Here is a 27,947-nt window from a genome sequence, read left to right as displayed (position 1 = left end):
ACATACATTTTTTTATTCTATGTGTATCACGAAAATTTAAATAAACAGGCGTTAAAAAATGAATGCACAATTGAACGATGTCTGTTGTTTTTATTGTTTTTTTTGTCACATGATCTTTAAGAAATAATTCTGATATGCTGACTTGCAGAAACATTTTCCTGATTATGAATGTTGATAGCACTTAAGCTGGATAACGTCTTTGTGATGAAACAATATATTTGATACCTGCTAGGGCTGCTCGATTATGGGAAAAATCATAATCACGATTGTTTTGGTCATAATTTTAATCACGATTATTCAAAACAGTTGAAGTTCAATTATCAATTATCAGTTGAAGTCAAAATTATTCGCCTTCCTGTAAATTTTTTTTTTTATATAAATATTTCCCAAATGATGTTTCACAGAGCATGGAATTTTTCACAGTATTTCCTATAATATTTTTTCTTCTGGAGAAAGGCTTATTTGTTTTATTTTGGCTAGAATAAAAACAGGTTTAAATATTTTGAAATCTATTTTAAGGTCAATGTTATTAGCCCCCTTAAGCAATATAAATATATTTATTTTTTGATTGTCTGCAGAAGAAACTACTGTTATACAATGACTTGCCTAATTACACTAATTAAGCCTTTGAATCGCACTTTAATCTGAATAATAGAATCCTGAAAAATATCTAATAAAATATTATGTACTGTCATCATAGCAAAGATTAGAGAAATCAGGTATTCGAAATGAGTTATTAAATCTATTATGTTTAGAAATGTGTTGAAAAAAAATCTTTCCATTAAACAGAAATAGGGGGGGGTCGCTAATAATTCAGGAGGGCTAACAATTCTGACTTCAATTGTATATATACACAGTTATTTTCCTGCCTGTAAATAGGAAAGGGAAATAAATCCAATAGAATAAAAACATGAAACAAACTTTAAGCATCTCCACTGCAAGAAAAAAAACTTAAATTATAGCTACAGCAGTCCTTCAGTCAAGAGCAGTGAGTGATTTTGTTCTTTTGTTGTTTGATTAATGATAAAAACAGTCGGCAGCATGAACATTGTGCGCTGTCACTTTAAGAGCAGTGCAGTTCTAATTAATGGTTTCACTTTCACATTTTTTTGATTCTCAACTTGTTTGTTTATTACACAAATGAGGGGCTATATGAATAATCACTAAACAATGCATTTTCACACAAATTTGACCATTAAAGCGCTCACATTAAGATGATTTTGAATGTGTGTGTGCTTTGCTCGTCTCTGAGGCTGAGCGCGCACACACACACAACAGCATGCGCTCTCATTCGCGCTTTTAATAACATGAATGATTCGATTGTAGGCTACATCAATGAATGAAGCGCATCCCGTGCTGAAAACATTACAATACAGTCATGCTTTTAGTCATTTTCACATGGAACTGAGCTTTGCAGATCAACAAATGTGTACAACTGGAAAGGGGGTGGTTTATGGTGCAATAATTGTTTATCTCGATTGATGTTTTTTCATAATCGTTAGAAGCCATAATCGAAACCGAATTTTCGATTAATTGCCCAGCCCTAATACCTGCTGATGATTTGTTCATGAAGGAAGTCAAACAACACAAGTGTCATTATAAACAAATGCTAGGAACAGAAAAGGGTGTGCTATTATTGCATTTGCAAACACCTGTATCAAAAGTATTTGCTGTTTTAATTTTGCATTTTTGCTAATATTTTGTAGAGGTGGCAAAGTATCTGCCTTTTCCATTTTAACAGAATACTTATTGTAAGAAACTGCAGTTACACTGGAGCCTTTCATGATCATGATCTTATTACAACAAATGCTACCTTTATACTATAGAGGAACTATATTAAATATTCATAAGAGCAAGTGCACAGTGGAATCAAGGGCTTTAGTTGGACTTCCATGAATTATGAACCAAACTATCAGTTTCCTTCTGCACTTGTACTCTGACCAGACGGAACAAAACTGGCCTTCTTTGCATTTAGATAGTCGAACAAAAAAACTTAAATTATTAAAAAGAAAAGTTATTTCTGTGTTGAGTTGGTCTAGATCAGGGGTGCCCAAACTAGATCCTGGAGGGCCAGTGTCCTGTACAGTTTAGCTCCAACTTGCTTCAACACACCTGCCTGAAGTTTATGTAAACCTAGAAAGAGCTCGATTAGCTGGTTCAGGTGTGTTTAATTGGGGTTTGAACTAAAATATGCAGGACACAGGCCCTGCAAGACTAAGTTTGGACACCACTGGTCTAGATGATATGACCAAAAAAAAAGATCAATTATTTGTAAAATTAGTTATGACCTTAGTTTTATTAGGATAACATACAATATTATGTCAATAATATCCTTAATTTAGATACCATGCTGGAAAAAAAAAACAGCTTAAACCAGCCTAGGCTGGTTGGCTGGTTTTAGCTGGTTGACCAGCATGATTTTAGAGGGGTTTTGGCCACTTCCAGGCTGGTTTCCAGTCATTTGCAGCCTGGTCTTAGTTGGTCAGCCTTGACCAGCCTGGAATGGCTGGAAACCAGCCTGGAAATGGCCAAAACCCCTCCAGGCTTTTCAGCAGGTTAATAACAAATCAAATATAGCACCTTGTAACCGTTGAAATGTATCCATGTGGTTTCTATGACAACTGTGTGAAAAACACTACTGAATAATATTTAAAGTTATGTTAATGTAGGATACTAATGCTATAATTACAACAATTACTGTAATTACATGTCACTACTACACTAATACATTTAGCATGCCTACATTAATATCATAATAAAACACATAAGTATAGCTCCTAATCCTGCCACAATACTGTGATGCAGCTACTGATACCACAGTAAATCCGTAGTAAACCCATGTAACAGTCTTCAAACTGAATCCTTCATCTGTTTTTACTGTTGTTAACAACACCATCGCTGTTTCATCTGCCTTTAAACTAAGTCATCGAGAGATTTCGGTCCTTAAAAAACTGAAGCACTGAAAACTGATCCATTTGAAACCAATCCGCTTGTAAACAAACTTGAACAAGGGAAATTCAATTTGAATCGGGAAGTTTGACTTCCCACATCACTTTAAAGCATGTCTTCAAACAATGACTGAGAAAAGAGACCTAAACGTATTTTTTACATATCAATAGGTTAGTTTTTCATGATGTGGGTAAAATTTACCAATTGTACGATGTCTAATGTGAAACATCACGATGGATGATGGCATCGTCATCAGAGGTGGCGGTGAATAAATTTATGAATAATTGATTCATTCATAACGAATTAATTATTTTTAGCCTACTGTTTCAACTACCTGACCCGCGTACCCATAACCAAATCCTATACAAATAAAGAGAAGTTACACACAAATTACCACCTGTCAATCACTTTTCAGCGGGACTCTGGCATGCATAAGCAGAGTGATCTGTGTCATTATAATGGCGTCGACAAACTTGGTTGGTAAAAAAGGTGCACAACCAACAGGAACCAACCAACAGTATGTGAGGTTTTTTCTAAAATTACTAAGGACAAGTGTGAAAGCGAAAGATTGAAGCAACGTAGCCTACTGATGCTTTGACACGTTACCTGATAGATTTAAAAGAAGAAAGAGTCGTTAGATAGAGACAAGATGAACTAAATATCACCTAGGGCTGCACGATTAATCGTATTATTATCACGATAACGATATTTGTGGCCCACAATCAATAATTAAACATCGTCGTGATTTTACAGTATAAAGATCAAGCAGTTATTTTAATAGGTGGAGTTTACGGATTATACCACATGACAAGCATGAGGTGACTGCGTCTGGATTGCAAGTGTGTGTGTTTTTTGTTTTTTTTCAAGGAATGCAATGTTTATCAGGTAGCCTTTGCTCCTGTTTAGTCCAAACTTTCCAAGTTAACACAACAAACCTCATTTACCACATTAAAAGCGATCACAAAGTGGCTGTCATAAGTGGGTTAATGAACTCAGGAGACGACTGCTTTGGGTTTTTCTATGCATTACTAACATTACTAAACCAAACAACATTTGTTTAAAAAGTTAACCAAATAATTTACAAGAAAAGAAAATGTAATCAAAACTTTCAGATCAATTAACTAATTTTTATAAAGAGACTAGCCTATTTTATGCATTAAATAATTTAAAAAATGTATAACTAATTTCTATTATTTCCAATTAGAACATGCACTTTATTCTGTTTTACAGTTTTAATATGTATATGTTTTATTAAAATAACATTCGTTTAAATAATTTCAAATATTTTAAATATTCAAATATTTTAGCACATCGAAAGTAATTAAATTACCTGTCTTGCAAAGGATCAGGAATTGATCGTGCGTACAAAAAAAAGCAATCATCCAACACATGCATTGCTCTCAGGCCACGATTTCGGGAATAAATTCACGCCCGAGTGCTGCTTTGAATGGAATACAATTATTAAAAAGCACATTAAAGACTATACACATAAAATAAAACATTCACATAGGTGTATCCTATGTCAGTTTTAAAAGAATCAAGCAGATTTAAAAAAAAAAAATCTAAATTGCAGAAGAGAAATGACAGGCATTTTGTAAAAGGAAAACATATTAAACATATCGGGACTGTTAAAAGAACATTCTATTTTAATATATTCTTACAACTCCAATACAACAGCTCAGATTATGAATGACAGAGTGTAAAGCCGTCTCTCCTGCATGCTTCAGCAGCACGTCCTGAAGTTTATGAATGAAGAGGCGGAGAAAATACGCTGTTTAGTTCCACCTTAAGGTATTTAAATAAAAACTAACACTGAACTGCTCATCACGCTCAAAAAGTTAAACTTTAATTGGTGCGCCCGGGATGCCCAATGAACCCAACACACCATTCTTTTAATTCGATATTTGTGAAGTATTTGAACCAATGTGCTTTGTCACATTGTTCGCAACACTTTGCTTTATAACTTATTAGTTTAATACAATAATTACTTATTAATAATTACACATAATTACTAATTATACAATAATTAGATTTGCCATCGTTCTTCACCACATGTAGCCACTCTTTTGAGTACATCTTACGGTCCATCTCTAAACAAATGTTTAGACTATTATTGAAGGTGCTCTCCAGCTGCGAAGTTCCAGAGTAGCGAGTGAAAAAAAATGTGCATGCAAAAATTGGACAAGAGGAATCCAAATTTAAATTATTTAACAAGTATCAAATTCTTAGTTGTGTTACAAGTTGTGTTTTGTTTTTTATTTTTGTCGCTGTGAAGTTTAATAGGAATATATATATATATATATATATATATATATATATATATATATATATATATATATATATATATATATATATATATATATATATATATATATATATCGAGAGAGAGAGAGAGAGAGAGAGAGAGAGAGAGAGAGAGAGAGAGAGAACAAAATAATAATAATTATTATTTTTTCTGTTATCGTGCAGCCCTAATATTACATTTAACAACTATAGTGAGACGTGCTCCAGCATTACATCCTTGATAAACTGTCTGACGTGCACTGCTCTCTGGGGTTTTGTGCTCAAAGCATCCGCTGACTGCTGTAGCTCAGACGCTGCAGCGCATGACAGAGTGTGTGTGTGGTCACATGATGTGTGTTTTCAGCGGTATACTGTAGTGTGGAAGGAGGGCTTTTCAGAAATGCTAGGTGAAACGCCAGTGTGGATGTGGATCTTTACATTCTAAAATGCCATTTTAAAACTAAGACGTATTAGTGTAAACGTGGCCTAAGTGTGTATTTTTTGCGAGCGGGTTGCTGCTGTGACGGAGGCAGGGCGAATGATCGAGATTCCGGCCCAGCATCATAATGTCGGCCATCTAACCTTAAATTGAAATAAACAGTGTTTTATTGTTTTCAGACTACTCAAACAGTATTCAGGTGTACAGTAATTGAATAATTAAATGTAAAATAACTGCGTGCAGTTTTCATTGTAGAAATAATTTAAAATGTTAATCGTTATTAAAGTTAAATAAATAAGTTAAATGTAAAGCAGTACAATTTATTAAGCCTGAATGCTAAATAAATAAAATCCTCATACAGTCACAAGCCTAAAAAAATACATATGTAAACGATCAATTATAATCAACACTGTATATACTTGCAATGTGACTATTGCAAATGATCACATTGCGATATCAATGCTGAAAGTAATATATATGTGCAGCCCTACCCAGAGTAACATATTGTACACATCACAAAAAAAAGTGAGGCACACATTAGAGTTGGGCGAGGTCGACCAATTTGGCATTGTACGATGTCTAATGTGAAACATCGTGATAGACAATGGCATCGCTATCATAGGTGATGGTGAATTCATTATTTATGAATAATTAATTAATGCACAACTAATTAATTATTTAATACATAACCAAATCATAAACAAATAAAGATAAGTTACACACAAATTACCACCTGTCAATCATCTTCTGTGGGACTCTGGCATGAATAGGCAGAGTGATCTGTCGTTATAATGGTGTTGACACACTTGGTTGGTTAAAAAAAAAGGTGCACAACCAACAGGAACCAACCAAAAGTATCTGAGGTTTACGCTAAAATTACTAAGTAAAAGCGTGAAAGCAAAAGATTGAAGCAGCGTACTGACCTGCTGACTGCCTGGACCCTATGTCTCGAGCGCATAACAGTGTGTGGGCATCTGTGTCTGTGTGTGGTCACGTGATGTGCGTTTTCAGCGGTAGTGTGGACGGAGGGCTGTTTACAAATGTTAGGTTAAACGCCGGAATGGATGTGGATCGCTTTTGTTCTAAAGTGCCATTTTAAAACTAAAACGTTTAGTGTAAACGGGGCCTAAATGTGTGTTTTTCGCGAGCGGATTTGCAACAGGGGAGGGGCGGAGGATCGCGATGCTGGCTCAGTATCGTGGTGTCTATCGGCCATCGGCAATAGACTATGACATCGTTTATCGGCCCAACCCAAGCCCATATTTCCAATGAGCCTGGGCTGATTAAATTCTAAACAATAATGAGGGTGGAAAATGGTCCTGTAAAGTGCATTACCATACGATCATGATACTTGATAACATCACTTTCGGATAACATTGCACCAATTCTCAAAGGTAAAAGGTTTCAAAGAATGACTTCTTGTGGAAGCAACTTTAAATAACGTACAAAACAACAAACACAATGACTTCCTTTGTCTCTTTCATTTCATAATTAATAACTGATGATCAGTTTAGCTTCCTCAACACGTTTGTCACAAAACAGCCTGTGGTATTATCTGCATGATCCGCCTGCCCTGCCTGCCTTTCACAAGGTTCACGCTGTGTTCTCGCTCCAGTTTTATGGTCCTCCCATAGTGAACGCAGCAAACTGAACAACAGCCCCTCCTAAAGCAGCCGGTGGAGCCAGATAGCAGAAGTCACGCAGAACAATGACATCAGCCCCGTAATAAACAGCCAAGATGGAAGAGCTGCATGGTCTGCAAAAGGCTCAAGAAGGCTTGATCAGGCGAATCTGGTGTAAGAGCTTGAAAATCCAGTTCTACGGTATGAAATTGGACCGAGTGTCTCAACGTCAGCCTTCATTCTACTTGGCATGTTGTAACGGCAGATGCGACATGGATTGGGCTAATTAATATGTGTAACTAACTAATGTTTACTGAGCTCTGATTGTGTCCGACTGATGAATAGTGCTTTTGTATGTTAATTCCCAGCTGTCTAAATGTTAGTATGGCGGATAAAGGGCTGACAGAAGGTCAGAAAGGACCAAGGTGTCACTGCGCTCACAGCATGACATGTTTTATTATATTTGAACAGGCATTGTTTATCAGACTCAATGTTTTCATGTAGTCAAATTAGTTGTTGTTTATGTGCCCAAATGAGCTGGCTGTTCATGTCTTCATGTATTTTTAAATGACTTACGATGCAAGATTAATGTAATGTAAACCAAATCATTTAAGTCTAAAATGTCATTCAATGTCTTTTATTCAATAGGATGAGACAAAATATAATATCAGCATCGACTTCGGAATGTGCAAATCTGCAATAGTCACATCACAGAATCAGCAATGTCGAGTTAGGAATATAATTAACCAAATAAAAACATTACCTATGTCACTAGCTATGTTTCCATCTAAAACTGCAAATTAACTTTATGCGCAAAACTGGATTATCGCATAAAAGACGTGCTAATAAAGCAGCGTTTCCATCCAACGAGTCAAAGCAAACAAAATAGTCACTTCCGGATTAACTGGTGCCAAATAAACAGTAAAAATGAAATTTGCTGTGGTACGAGAAGCTATGTGTTATGAAGCGGACAGGAGACAGAGGTAAGGAAACGTTAGGGTGTTTATTAAATGACAACAAGGAGCACATGAAGGATAGCCAGGAGGATCAGGAATGATGTTGTGGTCTTTTCCTCCGTGGCTGGGTAACAGGAATACACGAGGATGGACAGCACACACCAGATACAGCTGACAGAGGATGACACAGACTTGGAAGGACTGGAAGACAGGACGATTCGGGAGGACCAGGAAGACTAGGAGGAATACAAAGAGAACAGGTAAGTAAATCGTTTGTTTAGCTGAGGATGACTACGCTGAGTGGTCGCTCAGTTGTCCGCTTTCGTCGAGACGAGCCCGGACAATGAGCGACTGGAGTGCTGTGCTTTTATCTGGTGCTCGTGAATGTGATGCAGCTGTGTGCTCATTAGAAGTCAGGTGATGGTGATCTTCGTGAGTGGGGATCGTGAGAGCCTGACCAATCCGTGACAGTACCCCCCTCCCCAGGGCCCGCTCCTGAGGGCCGACACCTCCGACGCCGTGGTGGTCTCCCTCTGCCTCTAGGCGCTGGGAACTCAGGGTGGCTCTCATGAAACTCCACCATGAGACTAGGATCGAGAATATCAGCTCTGGGAACCCATGTCCTTTCTTCGGGGCCGTACCCTTCCCAGTCCACCAGGTACTCCAACTGGCCACCACGACGTCGGGAACGCAAGATCTCCTTCACTGCGTAGACGGCTCCTTCTTCTAGGAGCAGTGGAGGAGGGGGTTCCTCTTCGTGGTCAGGCTCTGTGGAGGGAAGAACAGGATCGTGATAGGGTTTCAGGAGTGATACGTGGAATGTAGGGTGAATACGGTAGTGAGAGGGTAATTGTAGTTTGTAGGTGACGGGGTTAACCTGTTCCACGATGGTGAAGGGACCAACAAATCGGGGACTTAACTTGCGAGAGGGCAGTCGCATGCGTATGTCCCGGGTGGATAGCCACACCTTTTGTCCGGGTGTGTATCTGGGTTCTTCAGACCTTCTTCTATCGGCGGTTACCTTGCTTCGACGGACTGCCCTCTGCAGATGTTGATGAGCCTCGTCCCAGACTCTCTCGCTCTCCCGGAACCAGTGATCCACTGCGGGGACATCAGATGGTTCGCCATCCCAGGGAAAGAGCGGTGGTTGGAAGCCCAGGACGCACTGGAATGGCGTGAGTCCGGTGGAGGGTTGCCGCAGTGAATTTTGGGCATATTCTGCCCAGCCCAAATACTGGCTCCAGGAGCTCTGGTGACCACTGCAGAAGGTCCTCAGGAACCGTCCCACCTCCTGAATCTTCCTCTCTGTCTGCCCGTTGGTTTGGGGATGATATCCAGAAGAGAGGCTGACGGCCACACCTAGGAGCTTGAAGAAGGCTTTCCATAGACGTGAGATGAACTGTGGACCTCTGTCCGACACAATATCTTCTGGAATACCAAATGACCTGAAGACTTGATTAAAGATATTGTCGGCTGTTTCAAAGGCTGTGGGAAGACCTTTCAGAGGGATTAGTTTGACAAACTTTGAGAATCTATCTACGATGACTAGAATACAGGTATTACCTTCTGACGAGGGGAGGTCAGTGATAAAGTCCACTCCTAGGTGTGACCAGGGACGGTTCGGAATCGGCAAGGGATGGAGCTTTCCAGCGGGTAGATGACGTGGGCTCTTGGATTGGGCACAGTCCTTACAGCCCTGAACATATTGCCTCACATCCCTTGCCATGTTTGGCCACCAGAATCGTTGGGATACTAGCGAGAGAGTATTGTTGATCCCTGGATGTCCAGTGCCTAGCGAGGTATGTAAGGAGTGGATCAGATCTACCCGGTGTTCAGGTGGTATGAACTGCCGATGAGGAGGGCATCCCGGCGGAGCAGGGGCTTCCGGAGTGGCAACGACTGGAGGAGCGTTCCAGGTGATCGGACAAATGGAGATGTGTTCGGGAAGAATCTTCGTTGGGAGTTCTTCATGATCGTGATGCTCGTGTAAACGAGAGAGAGCGTCTGCTCTTAGATTCTTGGGTCCTGGACGATAGGAAATGGAGAAATCAAAACGTGAGAAGAAAAGTGACCATCTGGCTTGACGTGGACATAGTCTCTTGGCCTCTTTGATATATTGGAGGTTTTTGTGATCTGTGATCACCTGGAACGGATGTTTGGCTCCCTCCAACCAGTGACGCCACTCCTCCAAGGCTAGCTTGATTGCTAGAAGCTCCCTGTCTCCTATGCTGTAATTCTGCTCCGCCGGGCTCAACTTCCGAGAGAAATAGGCACAGGGATGCAGTCGGGGCGGTGTATCATGATGTTGGGATAATACTGCCCCGACGCCGGTGGTGGATGCGTCCACTTCCACCACGAAAGGAAGATTTGGGTCAGGATGAGTCAGGAGTGGGGCCCTTGTGAACTCCTTCTTAAGAAGGCGGAAGGCTGCGGCTGCTTCTTTGGTCCACTCCAGTCCTTTGGGTTTACCCTTGAGGAGATTAGTGAGAGGTGATGTAATCCTGCTGTAGTCCTTGATAAACCGTCTATAAAAGTTAGCAAACCCAAGAAACCTCTGGAGCTCCTTAATGGAAGTGGGTTCTGACCAGGATAGAACAGCCTCAATTTTCTTCCCATCCATACGTATACCGGTTTGGTCAATGATGTATCCCAAGAAATGAATCGACTTCTGGTGGAATGAGCATTTCTCCGCTTTGAGGTAGAGGTGATGTTCTCTCAATGTGTGTAGGACCTCCGCAACGTGTTGGCGATGTTCGGCCTCACTCCGGGAGTAAATGAGGATGTCATCTATGTACACTATTACAAAGTGGTGAAGAAACTCCCGGAGGACTTCATGAATGAAGTTTTGGAATACGGAGGGGGCGTTGACCAGACCGTAAGGCATGACCTCATATTCATAGTGGCCAGTAGGGGTCACGAATGCTGTCTTCCATTGGTCCCCCTCACGTATTCTTATCAGATTATACGCGCTGCGGAGGTCCAATTTAGTGAAGACTTTAGCTTCTCGGAGCTGTTCCAAAGCGGCTGGTACCAGAGGAAGGGGATATCGGTATTTTACTGTACCGTTATTTAGGACCCTGTAGTCGATGCATGGACGCAGCCCTCCGTCCTTCTTGGCCACAAAGAAGAAGCTTGAGGCGGCTGGTGATTTTGAGTGACGTATGTACCCCTGACTCAGAGCCTCCCTTATGTAATCTTCCATTGCCTGATTCTCTGGAAGCGAGAGCGGGTAGATCCTACCTCTTGGCAACTGGGCATCTGGAACTAGGTCGATCGCGCAGTCCCATGGCCGATGCGGCGGTAGCTGGGAAGCTCTCTTGGGGCAGAAGACATCATGAAAGGAGCTGTACTCCTTAGGAATGTGGATAGACTGCTTCTCAGGAGGACTCTCGACCGATGTTGTAAACAAAGAAATGGGGTTCCGACCTTGAAGAGGGAGATTTGGAAAACAGGTAGGTGTACATCCAGATCCCCATTTCTTTATCTCTCCTGTGCCCCAAGAGATGATGGGATCGTGCTTCACCAGCCACGGGCGCCCTAGAATGATGTCCATATTTGCACCCTCCAGAACCAGAAATTGAATCCTCTCTTGATGTAACAACCCCACTTGAAGAAGGATGTCTTCGCATTGTCGATGGATACGGGTCGAAGATCGAGTGCACTGGGTTATCGGTTGTATCTGGTATATATGCGAGGACGCCTCAGTACGTAGGTGGAGTTGACGACAGAGGGATTGGGAGATGAAGTTCCCTGCTGACCCGGAGTCGATGAGGGCTGTGACAAGGAGAGAAATAGAGGCAGTAGTTATTTGTACGGTGGTAGTAAGTGGTTTACATTGTTCAATATTCGTACTGAATACACTCACTGAAGTCCGAATGGGACGAAGGGGACACTCCATACGGGTGTGTCCACTGACACCGCAGTATAGACACAGACCCCGGGTCAGCCTCCTCTGTCGTTCCGCTGATGTCAGTCTTCCAGACTCTATTATCATGGGTTCTGGTTCTGGAGAGGCTGTTGACTCAGGCGATTGGAGGAGTGCAGACGAGGGGGTGATGGTGTCCTGTTGATAGGAACGGAGACGATCGGAACATCGGAGAGAATGTTGGATGAATCTCTCCAGACCCATAGTATCATCTAATGTGGCCAGCTGGATTCGGAGAGTGGGTTCCAAGCCGAGCCGGTACGTGGTCAACAACGATCTCTCATTCCATCCACTTGCAGCTGCTAGAGTGCGAAACCGGAGAGCATATTCCTGTGTAGATAGAGTACCTTGCTTTAGATGATACAGCTGCTCTCCAGCGGCTACTTCCCCATCAGAACGTCCAAACACCTCTTTGAAATACTCCGTGAAGGTAGTGATGGAATTCATGACCGGCCCGGCTTGGTTCCAGATCGTCTCAGCCCATTTAAGTGCAGGCCCAGAGAGTAGTGATACGATGTAGGCGATCTTTGACTTATCTGTGGGATATAGAGAAGGTTGCATTTCGAATCTGAGGGAACATTGTAACAGAAAACCATTGCACTCCCCCGCTCCGCCTGAGTAGGGCGCTGGTCGGGCCATGGGACTGGAAGGAAGGGCCGAAGAAGAAACTGTGGAGGCGGAAGTGCTCGGTGCTGGTGGTGCGTTGGAAAGTGGAGCTGGTGGCTGTAGAATCCGCTTCAACTGGTCCACCAGCTCTTGAAAGTGATCGGGGGTGCTCATGTTGTCGTCGTTATAGGTCCGGGCTTCTGTTATGAAGCGGACAGGAGACAGAGGTAAGGAAACGTTAGGGTGTTTATTAAATGACAACAAGGAGCACATGAAGGATAGCCAGGAGGATCAGGAATGATGTTGTGGTCTTTTCCTCCGTGGCTGGGTAACAGGAATACACGAGGATGGACAGCACACACCAGATACAGCTGACAGAGGATGACACAGACTTGGAAGGACTGGAAGACAGGACGATTCGGGAGGACCAGGAAGACTAGGAGGAATACAAAGAGAACAGGTAAGTAAATCGTTTGTTTAGCTGAGGATGACTACGCTGAGTGGTCGCTCAGTTGTCCGCTTTCGTCGAGACGAGCCCGGACAATGAGCGACTGGAGTGCTGTGCTTTTATCTGGTGCTCGTGAATGTGATGCAGCTGTGTGCTCATTAGAAGTCAGGTGATGGTGATCTTCGTGAGTGGGGATCGTGAGAGCCTGACCAATCCGTGACACTATGTGAATCTTTTCTTCATTTAATAAATGACTTGCACCTCAGAAGGCAATCCTGACACGCAATGAACGCGAGGTGGCATTTGAAGGCGTGAACCGCGGACCACAGACACTCTTGATTCCAGAGGCCATTAACAATATGATAACACTAATACTGAAAGGATTAAGGTGTTTTAGAATAACCAAAACAACATTTCAGATGTTTTACAGTGTGCTCAGACTGCTGGTTTGTCCATTCACACACATTTTTATCATCACATGATCTCTTATAACAAAATCACATGATCTTTTTTAATGCGCATGCTGGAATTTGTTCTGTAAAAGTGTTTCCATCGCAGTTTATGTGCATCTTTTCTTATCAAATGAAGTTTATCCTCCTCAGTTAAGCGCATTTTTTTTTCATTTTCAAAATGTCCTTTACTTTACAGTCCTTTACTTCCACTGTGTCTATTCAGCTGAGGAAACGGAACCAACCCCGTGACGTCAGACATAGCGACATTCCAAGATGGCGGTGCCCTAGGTTTAATATCTATAGTAAAACATGCCGTTTTCTTCTAAATGGTTACATTAGTCGAGTTTGTTTAATATATTTTCATTAAAGGGGAATCCAATGTACAAAATAATTTAAACTTGACTGAGTGCTTCATTTCTCCTTTAAAGGGACTTTGATGTAACAGAAATATACATTTAAAAATAAATAAACAGCAGGTATTTTAAACTAAAATACTACTTCAAAACATCGCTGTTACATCGCTGCACTGTATCAAAGACTCTAGGATACACAAGACATGTCACTCGTATCTTTTTGAATGGGGAAAAGTATAACTGTCGATATGGTGAATAAAGCCCCGCCTACTAGTACAAGAGCCAATCATCAATTGCTATATGGTGAAAAAAGCCTGCCTTTTAGTACAGGAGCCAATCATCGATTGAGTTTTTGCAGATTTTGTGTGACTCAAACGTTTAGAAATGAAACTAAATGACACAGTTGTTTCATTTTATTGGTGATTCCTAATATGAAATTCAATTGTAAACTTAGCAAGCAGTTTTGTAGAATCTGATGTTTCCCCATTCAGACAGAATGCCTGAGCATACTGCCCGAGAGGTGTTTCAGAGATGGTTGCCGAGTGAAATGACTTGCCTTAAAGGGACTTTGACCGTATTATCGCTGTTGAATATGAAGCATAACAGAATTGGTACACTATTTCTGCTTAAATATGAACCTTCTTTTATGTAAGGCATTTCTGTTACCAACACTATATTTAAGCATCAAATAAATGTCTTTTTTTGTTGTTAAGAGTTCATGGAACTTTGACACACTCCAAGCGCATGCAAATGAACAACAGTTTGATAACATCAGAAACATAAATCTCCTTGTTTCAACGGTTCAGGCACACTCTATAAAACATTGAGTTATTTATTTAACCCAATGGTTGAGTTAAAAATATTTGGTGCTTTGCTGGGTTGTTTTTAACCTTTATAGGATTAGTTCTTAATAACTCAACCAGTTTGGTTAAATATTTGGTGCTTGGTTGGGCTATTTTTAACCTTCATTGAATTATTTATTTAATACCTCAAATAGTTGGGTTAAAAATGTTGAATTTCAACAGTCAATAGATTTAACCGACACGGAACAGCTGTATTCATATGCGTACCTATTGTTGTTTTTACATTGTAAAGTTTATTTAAGCTTTAACATTGCTTTAATTGTTTTTTTTTTTTTATTTACCTCTCTGTGTTGTGGTTTTTATATCCGTTTCACCAGCACTCTTAATTATTGATGATACAAACGCGCGCTTCACAGTCGTTCTATATTAAATGGATAAAAACCCTTAAGTGTCTGGAACTTAAAATGTAATGAAAATAAAGCATTTTCAATATTTTTGAAAACTGCATATTATTAATTTTCTAAGCCATAATATAAAACCAATAGTAGCGGAAAAAAATGACATTGAATCAAAAATAACCCAAGGCATTGGGTTAAATTATATAACCGAATGCATTGGGTTAAAACAACCCATAGTTGGAAAGGTGCTATAATAATTATACTAATAATTATAAGTATTTTTAACCCAACTATTTTAACAGAGGAGTGTTTCTACACGTAAACCAAGTTAAATTCATAAAACAGCCCACGCTCTGAGTAAACACAATAAACCGGAGCGAGCGCATTCAAATAACACCACCTGTGAGACAAGGCCCATTCCTGGAAACAGTTCCTCTGAGCCTTATACTCTTACAACTAAACACTCATAAACAATCACCAATTAGGTTAACCCTCAAAGCTGCACTACAGCATACCCATGAGTGCCATAAAACATGATTTTGAGCCTCAACAGTCTGTCAGACAAATTGTAGAAACATTGGGGCAGTTCGAATATCTCTGTGATACGAAACAAGAGCTTCCAGAAATTCCGGATGAACAGACAGGTGTCAGGTTAGCCTAGCGGTGACTAGTGACTCCATTTTGCCTACCCAAGCATGATCCCGCCCTTCGCCTAGCATAACAACCACTGCAGTCACATAATAACATCTTATTTTCTGTACACAGACAAGAAAGAGGGCATAGATAAGATATAGACTTTCACTGAAAAGATAACAACAGTAAATTTTACAAAGAAACAGCAAGAAACCGAATGAAGTATGGTTTGAAAAAAAAAAGACCGAAATAATAATAGTTTTTTATAAAGTACTACAATAGTCCTTTACGGTAGTCATTACTAAAGAAAACTAATTAATAGTAATTTATATTTTAGGTTTTAGGAATGATTAAATAGCATTTTCACCAATTATTTTTCAGTGATTTTCTCCAGTTTATTGATTTCTGGATTCTGATAAATTTTAGGATTTCTGATAGGTGAGGCAATTCAAATGACATTCAAATTTGGCTCAAACACATAAACACTGAGGCCATGTTTATGACTTGTTATTAACTCTTTCCTGCTTTTTTAAGCTGTCAGCCTCCGTCTGCATTTTTGATGATTTTCTGCTCAATTTGATGGCCCTCAATATTTTTGCTTAGAATTTATGAGACTTTTATATATCAAAATAAAGAACCAAAAAATCTTTAACCATGTTTAACCAAAGTAATTTAACAAAAACAAAAAAACTGTATTCTTTGTTCATGAATTTACATTTCATAACAGTCTGCTTTTATGCCGTTTATACTGCCGTTTTATGACAATTCATCACAAAAGAAAAAAAAAAGGTTTCAACAAAACCAGTTTAAAACTATTTGTTTAAAACTTGTTTAAAACTAGAGAAAAATGCTGTTTGTGCCTATTCTGGATAACTTCTGATTTATTAAAAATCAATCCACTTAACCAGCGGGTGAATCTTTCAGTTGATCTGTAAATCATATGTGTAAATGTACTTAAAAAATTAATTAATTAAAAAAATTAATAAATATATATATATATTTATTTATTTATTTATATTCTGACAAAATGTAATTCTTTAACACAACAGCACATGTTATTGGATTGTTTGGGATTAAAACTTTACCATTTCCAATTAAAAGTTCGGTTTGAAGGCCAAAAATAAGGCATATAATATTCTCCTACCAGTCTTGATTCTTAGACAAATCTTACGCAAAACAAAGTAGTTTTGTGGCTTTTAGAATAGAAATGAAAGCTGCTGCTCCCTGTATTGTTTTCTTTTGTTTTTTCTTGTTCATATGTAAACTGCACAAGCTTATTTTGCAATATTAGATCGAAAGATGAGAAAAGGCCATACATACACCCGCCTATAGACTTCCCCAGTCAAGAAACGAGAAAAGTGGTCAAAATGAACACATTAAAACACCAGGTTTAAAAAGCCATTTTCCATCCACCTAATTTTATGCGCAAAATATTAAAAATGCTTAATCGAAACGCAAAGATGTGCAGAAATTTTTTAAATAAGCATTTACATTTTACGCACACAACTGAGTGGAATAAACTTTTCATGAGATAAAAGTGTACAAATTACAATGGAAACCGATTTACTGACTAAATTACAGCATGCACATAAAAAAAAAAAAAAAAAAACATCATGGTGTGTGATTTTGTTTTAACAGGTCGTATGATGTTAAAAAGCGAAGCAATGGAATGACATTAATGAACAAATCGGCGGATCAAAAACGGTATAAATTGTTGATTTGGTTATTCTAAAATCCTTTAGCCAAAATTAGTCATCAACAAAGTGGTTAGCTACTATTAACTTCAAAACTGTCTTGAGCGGCTTTGCTCCTAAAAGGTTTTGTGTGTTATATTCATTGCATTTTGTCTTTGACTTCGTCTTTGAAGCCACAGTCCGCAGGTAATTTATTTTATTAAAAAAGACCCACAGTGTCTTCTCCTAACACAACAAATTCTAAATTTGTTCTCTTTGACTTATTGGATGAAAATGGTGCTTTTAGTTTCATCACTTTAGTTTCACTTTAGGTTATTTTTAGCTTTTTTTTCTCTCTCTCTCTCTTTCACGTGATCTGCATCTTTGAATGGAAACATACCTAATGAAAACAGATCTCTCTCATCTCCTAAAAATCAATTGAACAAATCAAGCAAAACAAACACAGGTGTAAACAGGGCCTATGTCTTGCAAACAAGCTTAGATTTACACCACACCAAACACATAGAAACAAACTAAACCAGACAATCAATACTGTAATATTTTCACATTTTCTATAGATTTCTTTCAGAATACTGTACAACAATGGATTGGAATGGAAAGTTTCTTTCAGAACATGTATCCTACACAAGCTCAAGGGTGTGACATATACATATCAAACAATGATTCATCCATGCAATACAACAGGCCCTTTAACTCAGCTGTTATAAAAGCACAATCGACAATGTGACAAGTCACATGACTGTCAAAGATTTGTGATGGTAATTATGAGGTGGTGACTCAACTACTAGGTAACTGAAGTCATGTCAACTTCACTAAAAACCCAACTTACCAATTTGTTCTTCAAAACTGCTGCAAGAGTTCAATTACAATTAAATTAACCAACTTGGGTTGATGTGATAAAAGCTAACAATTCACAGTGCTTTTGATTGGTTAAAACAGAAATTAGTCTCTTTATTTATTTAAATTATTAGTTTATCAATTCATTCATTCATAACTTTGTTGTTGTATTTTTATATCACACATATTTCTTTTTTTGTAGTTCACACACCCGTAAAATTTACGGTAAACATACAGCAGCTGTGGTTGCCAGTATTTTACCGTAAAAAATACGATACAAACCGAAAAGTAATTTCTCATTTTTACAGTAAACTACGGTATTTCATTAATTTGTAGATGTAATATGTCTGTATTTTGAATTACCAACATCTACACATTTTTTGTTACACAGTTAGGCATGTTAACACCACCATATGCAGGTGGTGATGAGAAAGTTACACAATAAACCATTGCTCATCACAAACAACTTTTCCCACAAGCAGAAAAGTGTATCAGTGTATAGAAGGTGCTCAGTGTCATTCACACAGCTCCTAAACACCAGTATGGTAACACGCATAAAATTAAAGTCATGAAATAAACATTGTTTATCAACATTAGATGTAACATAAATATCTAATGTACATAACTGATGGGGAAACAACTAAAAAGATCCATAATAATGTCAACAAAAAGCATAAAAAGTGATGTGCCATGCAGGGAATTCTAGGAAAGCCAATTTACGATTATTCACTGTATATATTAGGGAAACATACTGTTAACCAGGTTACGGATGTTTTTTACTGTAGCATTTTTACAATTCTTTACCGTTGAAATCACGGCCTGCACAATTTCATTGCAAGTGTGTTTGCTGGACAGTCTTTCACTGACACTTAGAAGTAGAAGCCCCTATTTCACTGCGATAGAGAGAATGAAAGTAAACTTCATTTCTCTCTCTTACTGTGGCCCATTTGACCTGCTGGCGTCACTTTTCCTCTTCTCTCGGCTGTTACAGCGATACTCCCGGATACAGACACGAGTTTTTTTCCACCGTGTCTATCGTGGGTCAGCTGTGATCGCCGCTGCCGTTTATTAGTGTCACTCATCCGTGGAGAACGTCAGCGCGTAAGAGCCAATCGCAGCCCTTTCTGTTGAGGTGTGACCAATCAAAGGGGTGTAAGAAAGAATTTGCTAGACAAGGCTCAGAAAGCGAGCAGGATATTTATATTTGTTTGTTTGCTATAAATGCTTGTGTTGTTTAAAGGTACAGTTTATATGTCTGTGACTTTGTATTAAAGGACAAAATTGTAATACAAATAGTATAAAAATATAATTACACATTTCAATACAAGAAATGCTGTGCTGTGAAGAAAATATAAAACTGCAGTGTTTCCTCTAGGATATTTTCCAGCTGTGGCGGCAGGCCTTTTTTTTTAACACAGAGCTACCAACTACCTGTGGGGTTATTTCAATGACAAATGTTGTGAGCGCAGTATTAGAAGTCGAGATTGCATTCATGTAATAGCCTACGAGCATTGCGAATCTCTTTGCTTGCGCGCCGATTTCCTCTGCTCGTGCACAAAACTTCTTGCGCGCCCTCAAATATACGCTGCTCAAGCGCAGATCTTCTTGTGCGCTTGCAAAAAAATGCTGCTTAATGCGATTTAGTGCATTTATGTAACTAGTATGTCTCCAACATTTACTAGATTTGCTAGAAATATTTATGAATGTCTCCAGTAGACATAGAGAGCGGTATTAATGTGTCCTGAAGTAAAGTGAAATGGCTATACGTTGTGTTTGCTGGCCTCGCGCATCATGCACCTGTCAGTCAGTCTGTCAGTCAGTCAGACAGTCAGTCAGTCAGTCAGTCAGCACGTAACCTTAAACGGTTAAACAAATAACGCACAACACAACTATGGTTACAGAAAAGTTTGCGCAGTTATAATTCACTTACCTTTTAATACATTTTGGTGCGATTATCAGCAGTTATAAAAAAAAAACACCACGACTGAATGTTTTGAATGAAAAGCTGTAATGTAGCCGTGGCAGGATCAATTTTGGCGTGGCGCCCCGCCATGGAAGAATGTATGTAGTGGAAACCTTGAACTGTCCATGGAAAGCATCGTCAATGCACCGTGATGCACCGAGATATCAAATTGAACCAAATCGATGGCATGATAATCGTAACCGAAATGAACCATAAGACCAGTGTAGGTTCACACCTCTAAAAAATACAGAACTGAACACAGACGAGGAATAAGAGACGACTTAAGAAGAGTATTGAAAATAGAATGCTACAGAAGTGTAAAGAGAAGCCCTGTGGGTTTAACCACACCACCTCACAATGGCATATGAAAGTGAAAAATGCACCACAGTATATTAGCCATAAATGCACAACAGTGTACCTACAGTATACTTAATTAGCAGAGTGCAATCATTTCCTATAATATCAGAAAGTTAAAAAAATACTTCTTCAGTCTAAAATCAATTATTGCTTGAAGAAGCATAAATATATTTAAAAAAATACAGTTAAACACTATAATGTGTATCTGAACACAATGGCAAATCTGCACTGTTTAAGAACATGCTCAACAGCAATTTCAGTATCGATTGGTACCAAATTCCAGTATCGTCGCAACCCTAGATAAGAAAATGAAATATGAGGTCACATCAAACACCATTTAGGCAGAAGTGACAAACTGCAAGTTTTGGATTTTTTATTTCTTCTAAATGCAAACGTTGGCAAGTGTTTAGGAGCACACATATGGATTAGGGTTGTCACGATACTGGATTTCAGTACCAGCCGGTGCTGGAATTTTAAAAATGCCCATTTCCCACAAACATTTGAGTGCTGTTGAGCACGTTCCTAAACACCGCTGTTTTGCCATTGTGTTAACATGCTCAACAGAAATGACTGATTGGCTATGAAGGATGAAGGTCATCAGTTCATCGAACTCCCCACTGTTTACCGAGTGTAACCACAGTTAGAGGGACACTGCCGTTTTAAAACTGTGGATCGCTCGTATATCAGCGTATAGACAAACTAGCTAATATAGACGTGACTTTAAAACACTCTAGTGTCCCTGTATCTGTGTTTACACTCAGTAAACAGCAGTGAGTTCAGTGAACTGATGACCTTCACAGCCAATCACAGTAATTTCTGTTGAGCACATGAACACTATGGTAAATCAGTGCTATTTAAGAATGCGTTTAACAGCACTTAAATGTTCGCGGGAAATATACGTTTTTAAAATTTCAGTACCGATTGGTGCTGAATTCCAGTATCGTGACAACCCAAATCAATATGTGTGCACTAAACACTGAAAACATTTGCATTTAGAAGAAAGTAAAAATCCAGTAAAATTTCACAGGAAATTTATGTGGTATAGAACGCAGAAACACTATGCAATTCCAAGTGTGCCTCACACAGGTGAGTGGGCTTGACAAACCACCTGTAGAAAACAGATTCGTTCATCTCTTTAACCAAAATTTGCACCAGTTTTGCACATTTTCAGCAGACACTCTTACAATCACTACTTCTTTAAATAAAAAATAAATAAATAAATAAAAATCACACAGGTGAATAGGATTGACAAACCACATGTAGATACACTCTTCTCTCAAGAAAAACAAAAAATCTTACTCCAGTGCTTAATATACTATCAGTATAATATCACTAACCAGGGTTGCACAATATATTGTTTCAGCATCGATATATCACAATGTGCACATCCACAATAGTCACATCAGAGGATCTGCAATGTTGATTCAGGATTAATTGAGTAGTTAACAACACACATAACTGTGGAGTGATTGCAAAGTTTAACCTTTAAGTTACCAAAAATTTTATCATTTGCATGTGTTTTAAAACCTGTGATAGTGTACACATTTCAAGCTAGTAGTTTAAGGGGCCAATCACACCAAACACGCTTTTACGTTCCAAAAATGCGAGGCTAGGCAGTGACTGAATCAGCTGCCTATTGTAAACGAATTGTATTATATAATAATACTGTAATATTCAAGATTTGTGAAGTCATACAGCTCCGGATAACTCAAAACAGTAACCACTAGTCTCTTCTCAATCTTTAAAAGTCTCTGTAGTCATCTTGACAACACAATCACTGCTGTCACCTCAATGGAAACCCTGCCTTTCCTTTTATTTGATTGGAGAGTAAAAAGACGCGACTGACGTAACATGCATTTTCCGCTCAGAGTTGACATATTTTCAACTGCGAGCAGACCGCACAATAGCAAAAACGAGAGGCGCGCATGGTGCATAAGCTGCACAAAATGTTTGCGGCCATTAGTAAAACAATCAAAAAAGGTGCCTCTCAACACAAAAAAAAAACATGTTCGGTGTGATCGGCTGTAGGGACGCAGCCCTAATTTTGTCAACCGACAACCGCTGCTCATTAACAGAATATTAACCGTTAACTGATTAATATTAAAACATTATTTAATTTTTTTTTTAAATATAATTGACTTGCCTATTTTTTGTGACATAAAATATTGCATTTTAAAATACAGATTTATTTTAACATGTGAACAGCATACAGAACATAACAGAGCATCTTCACGCACCTGCAGTGTTTTTAGCAGCATAGAAAAACAGAATAAACTAAATAATAAAATAAATACTGCTCTTTTAGTAAAGTATTCGCCTTATTCTCCGCGTACGAGCAGGCGCAGCATCTTGAATCATTTTGGCTCAAGACTACCGGTCTCACTCACTTCCAATACTTTTTAGACGTTAAAAACAGCTCGTTTGGCTGCTTGGTATTGCAAACTGATGTTTTCTTATTATTTTATTCTACTTTGTCTGTATTGTCATGCAAACACTTGTTTGTAGAGTAAGTAGTTTGACCGTTTTCTGCCGTTTATTATTCCTAGTCATTTCTCCCATAGGCAGCTGAATCGGAAGTTCTAAAACAATTGCAAAAACGACCGCACTTCCGCATTGAAGAATAAGGTCAATAGGCTACTACATATAACAATTTTGTTGTTTACATATGATATTGCATTAATTTGCATAAATGTTTTATAAGCTGTAAAATGAAAGCCTCAGTTTGGTGCGGAGTTATCATTATGCAAAAATCAAGAAAAACTTTGGATTTGTTTGACTGGTATTAGGCTACGTAGGCAATTTAAAAATGTATATTATATAAGAACTATTAATGACTGTAATTTTCCAAATGGAAAAAGGTTGGTTTGTTGGTTGTAGCCTACACTTAATCATCATCATCATTCAGTCACAGAAGACGTAAATTTTTAGTAACTTCAAGAAACATAATTGTATTTATGTGCAGAATATCTTTACCGTAGATTATACGGTGTTATTTATTTTACATTTATTTATTAAATTTGTTTGCCTGAATACTTTTAGTCTCCCAAAAAAAACCATAAAGCTTTTATTTTATTTGTAACTTTGCTTTACTGTATTTACTACATTATGCAGATGCGCTCCACTACAAAATCATCATATTATCACCCAAAACTGTCTTAAAATGATTCATTCTTTTCAAATAGAGCTATTTGTTTCATCTATTCAAATCATAATCAATATCGCAACACGTATTGCAGAAAGATAAAATATCACTATGTCTGTTTTTTCCAATATCGTGCAGCCCCCTAACAGTTACTTTGTATAACTAGCACATCTTGTGTGTATTGCCTCTTCTTGTTGAATTGTTGAATGCCTCAATTGTAAGTCAATTTGAGCGAAAGCATCTGCTAAATGACTAAATGTAAATATATAACATGCATGTATGCATTCACAAGCTCTAAAGAAATTATCCTATCTGTTCCTGAAAACTATATTTCAGCCAATTAGTCTGATACCTTCTCAGTCGTCTGCTGAACGGCAAGACAAAATTGATTGAGTTGAGAGTTGAGATAGAACAGAAACATCAGAAAGGCTGTGGGGAAAATGAATGCAGGAAGGAGCAGGCTCTCAGACTGGGAGAATGGAGAAAAACTAACATGTAGTCATAAGTGCAGTGTTCCAGGTGGAGCCTATCAGTGCTGAATAACACAGGAGTGGCATTGACCTATGCATATACTGCAAAACAGGTGGTTTCACCAACCTGCCTGACAAATCACCCAAGGTCATGAAGAACAGGACTGGGGATTGTCTCTCGGTTGTAATATGTCATTCAGAATGCAAATACCTGCCTGTAAAGTATATGACGATGTGATTTTATCAAATTTGATACACTTTATAAATAATCTGCTGTATTGTGTTTTCAAATTTTAATTGTCATAGCATGTAGAACTGCTAATAAATAAAAATTAATTAATAAATAAAGCAGTACAGTAATGCTATTGAGGTCAATTTTGTGATTTAAATTTTGGTCATATTATGATCTCAAAAATGTTATGCAAAAACCCATTCCAAAATAAATAATAATAATTTCAAATGAAAAAAGAAAAAGAAAAAAACAGTCAATCAATTAGTGTAGACCAATAATAACATAACCTTAATTAAACTGCAAAAGTAAATGCTGCCATAAAGACTTCTGAAATCATATTTTTTTAATGAGTGAATTGAAATTTTCTTCAATGGTAACAATTCTTACTATGCGAATGAAGCTGTATTTATAATAGCCTACGACAGTGCATTACTATAACAAAAATCGAATTGGGGCTGGAATAATTAATTGATTAAATCGATTACGAAAAGCGTTGGCAACGAATTTTATAATCGATTCGTTATGTCGCGCGACACAGAGACTTTTATTTATTAAAAAAGACTAGTTGTGCGCGGAGCGGAGTGAGTGCTCTCTGCTTTTCTCTTGCATTAATGCCAGCCGGGTGCCTCATAGACAGGACGGAGCAAAAAAAAAAAAAACAAGTACAGGTAACGTTAGAGGAAAGATACATGGGGAAGGCAGAGAAATCTGTGCGGCCCTAGTCATCCAAGGTGTGGGAGCATTTCACACCAAATAAACAAAAAGTGCGTATTAATGGCCAAATATGCTAAATTGATGACTCACTCCCGGGCCAGATAGAATCTTTTAAACTCACCAGTGAAAGGGTTAATAACAGTAGTGAAGCAGCAGTGTTGTATTTACTTAGCACTTTACATTGCAAGACTAAAGACATGTTTTTATTCACTCGCCTTTTTTTGATCATTCATTTTTCAATCTGTTGTCATGTATAGCTGCACTGCAAAATTACATTCATCTCGCAATTTAATCTCATTTTCAGTCCAAATATGTAAGAAAAAACTTAAAATCAAGATCGCTAGGCAAGAAAAACTGCATGAGAAAATTAAGTGATGCTTCAAACTTCTGTTTGAGATTATATCTGATGTTCTAGGACAACATGTTTGTACACGTTCTAAAGATTTTAGTTCTGTTTTTGAATAAAGGGTTGAATTTTTTTCTTTTTTTATCCGATTAATCGAAAAATAAATAAATAAATAATCGACAGATTAATCGATTATTAAAATAATCGTTAGTTGCAGCCCTGAATCGAACTTAAACGAGTATCAAAAGTAAATGTTAATATGTATAAAGGCAATTTTACAACCACTGGCATTTTTTTTTAAATAATGATGATCAAAACTCCTAGTATACTACTGTGTATGAAGATATTTATGTTTTATTTAAAAGGTATGGTATTTAAGCATGACTTTACAAAAACTAAACACTAATGCAATGAGTGAAACAATGAGGAGAAAACTAACTTTAAAAGGTAACCATTACAATAAATAATTGATTTAATAACAAAGGAAATTTTAATTATTGTAATCTCACATATTACTATTGTTAATATTATTACTAATGCATACTAGTCATAATAATTCGCACTATCATGTTATAATAATTGTTGTATTTTATTTCAATTGCAAAGTATTTCACCTTAATTCACAGGAAATAAATTGCTTTACAAAGGGTTTGTACTTAATACTCTTAAAAATAAAGTCACGTTTATATCCTGGATAAACTATTTGGGACTTTTACCATACATTATTATCATGCAACTCTTCATACAACTATAGAAATCATTAAACACAGTATTACCTATTAAAAAACAATTTTATTTGCATCTGAAATTATTCTTTAACCACGGCAGACGTTTTATAAGGGCATGTACACAAAAGCATGACGTCAATGCCCAGAGAAGTGTCAGTGTCGTAAGGTCCGCGCAGACACACAAGCACTGCGAACGAGGAAACAACTTTAACGACGTAAGCTGTAAATATGGTTATGATTTTGATTTCCCTATTTGCCATATTACAACTCTCAAGGACACCAGGACTATAACTTCATGTGTTGTGTGTGTGTGTGCAGTGCCGCCAACTTCCCCATTTTGCGCTCCGCTCTGACTTACGCCCATTTCAGTTCAATGAATGACGGCGAGCGTCCGCTTACGTCAACTGCGTAACTCGCTTTTGTGAATGACGAGTCTATTATAAAAACGCAGCTGGAAAGTAGCAAACGAGACGCGTGGTCCCTTAATAATTTGGTTAATCGTGAATGTAGCGAGCCGGGATGACGTATTCGACTAAAGTCAAACCAAAAGAGAAACCAGTAACCAACCTGCCGACGAAATTTTCCAGCACGGAGCTTTTTCCGGCGCTCTGTCCTCCGACCACTGCGATCTGCGGCAGATCCAGGTTACAACTTTGGCCAATGGAGCTGAAAGCATCTTGGAGTTTATTGATCAGGGGGATCAATTCCTCCATCCCCCGGTTGCCCATGGTTTCTGGCCGTCTCTCAGCGCTCAGGAACGGGCTCACAGAAGCAGGGCGCTTGGGTTACTTTCAAGTGTTCAGTTTCCACCCTTTAAACGCTTGCAGAACGATCTGTCAAAGGCGAACGACTCGTAAAACACTCGCTGACGGCCAGAAGACGCGCATGTATTGTGATACGTGCTGTGATCAGTGGATCAATCATTCGTAAAGTCACAAAACAAAACTTCTCGCTATCATCCGGTCAGGCGACATCCGACCTCCACCGGTGACGCGAGTCCCGCCTCCTGTCAGCCGATAGCGTGATATCTGATTGGTCTAAGAGAGCGCTTCCTGGTGTGTTCTAGGTTTTGATCGGCTGTTTCGAAAAAGTGCTATTGGACGACTCGGGCGTCAATTTAATTTTAATAAGAAAAGACTTGGAAAATACGGATGTTGTTGCAAAGTTAATCAAATATACTTACTAGATCACAACTTATATAACTTAAAAATGTATAATAATGTATCATGATGTTTATGTAATTTATTTAGGCTAATAAAGTAACTAACAATATCTAACCAGATATTTTATTAGTAATATTAAAATAAAATATAAAATACAAATATATTTTATTTAGATAATAATTGGATAAATGTAATAAATTATTCACATTAACATTTAAATTAATAGCATTTTTATTCTATGAGAACATCAAGAAGTTGTTAGGGGTTACCAGATTATATTGCATATCAACTATACTAAAAATATGATTCTGAATATTAGTGGATACTGTAGTCCATGCTATCATGTAAGATTACATGTATTTTTTATAAGAATTTGATTTATTTCATTCAGAATTTGGCTTCAAATAAAAGTACATTATAAATAATAAACGAGT

General features: G+C 38.1%; 1 protein-coding gene across 1 annotated transcript in view; it reads right to left on the bottom strand.

Annotated features, from left to right (window-relative positions):
• Nucleotides 1-27,347, bottom strand: part of LOC130220583 (dynamin-2) — a 66,124-nt gene extending 38,777 nt beyond the window's left edge. The window contains exon 1 of the mRNA XM_056452815.1: nucleotides 26,918-27,347. Within this exon, the coding sequence (XP_056308790.1) occupies nucleotides 26,918-27,078 (161 nt within the window). The 5' untranslated portion in view covers nucleotides 27,079-27,347. The remainder of the gene's footprint in view (nucleotides 1-26,917) is intronic.
• Nucleotides 27,348-27,947: the final 600 nt, after the last annotated feature.

This window comes from Danio aesculapii, chromosome 3, assembly GCF_903798145.1.
Source record: "Danio aesculapii chromosome 3, fDanAes4.1, whole genome shotgun sequence".
Classification (NCBI taxonomy): Eukaryota; Metazoa; Chordata; class Actinopteri; order Cypriniformes; family Danionidae; genus Danio; species Danio aesculapii.
Note: the sequence above shows the minus strand (reverse complement) of the source record. Positions and strands in the feature narration are given on the sequence as shown.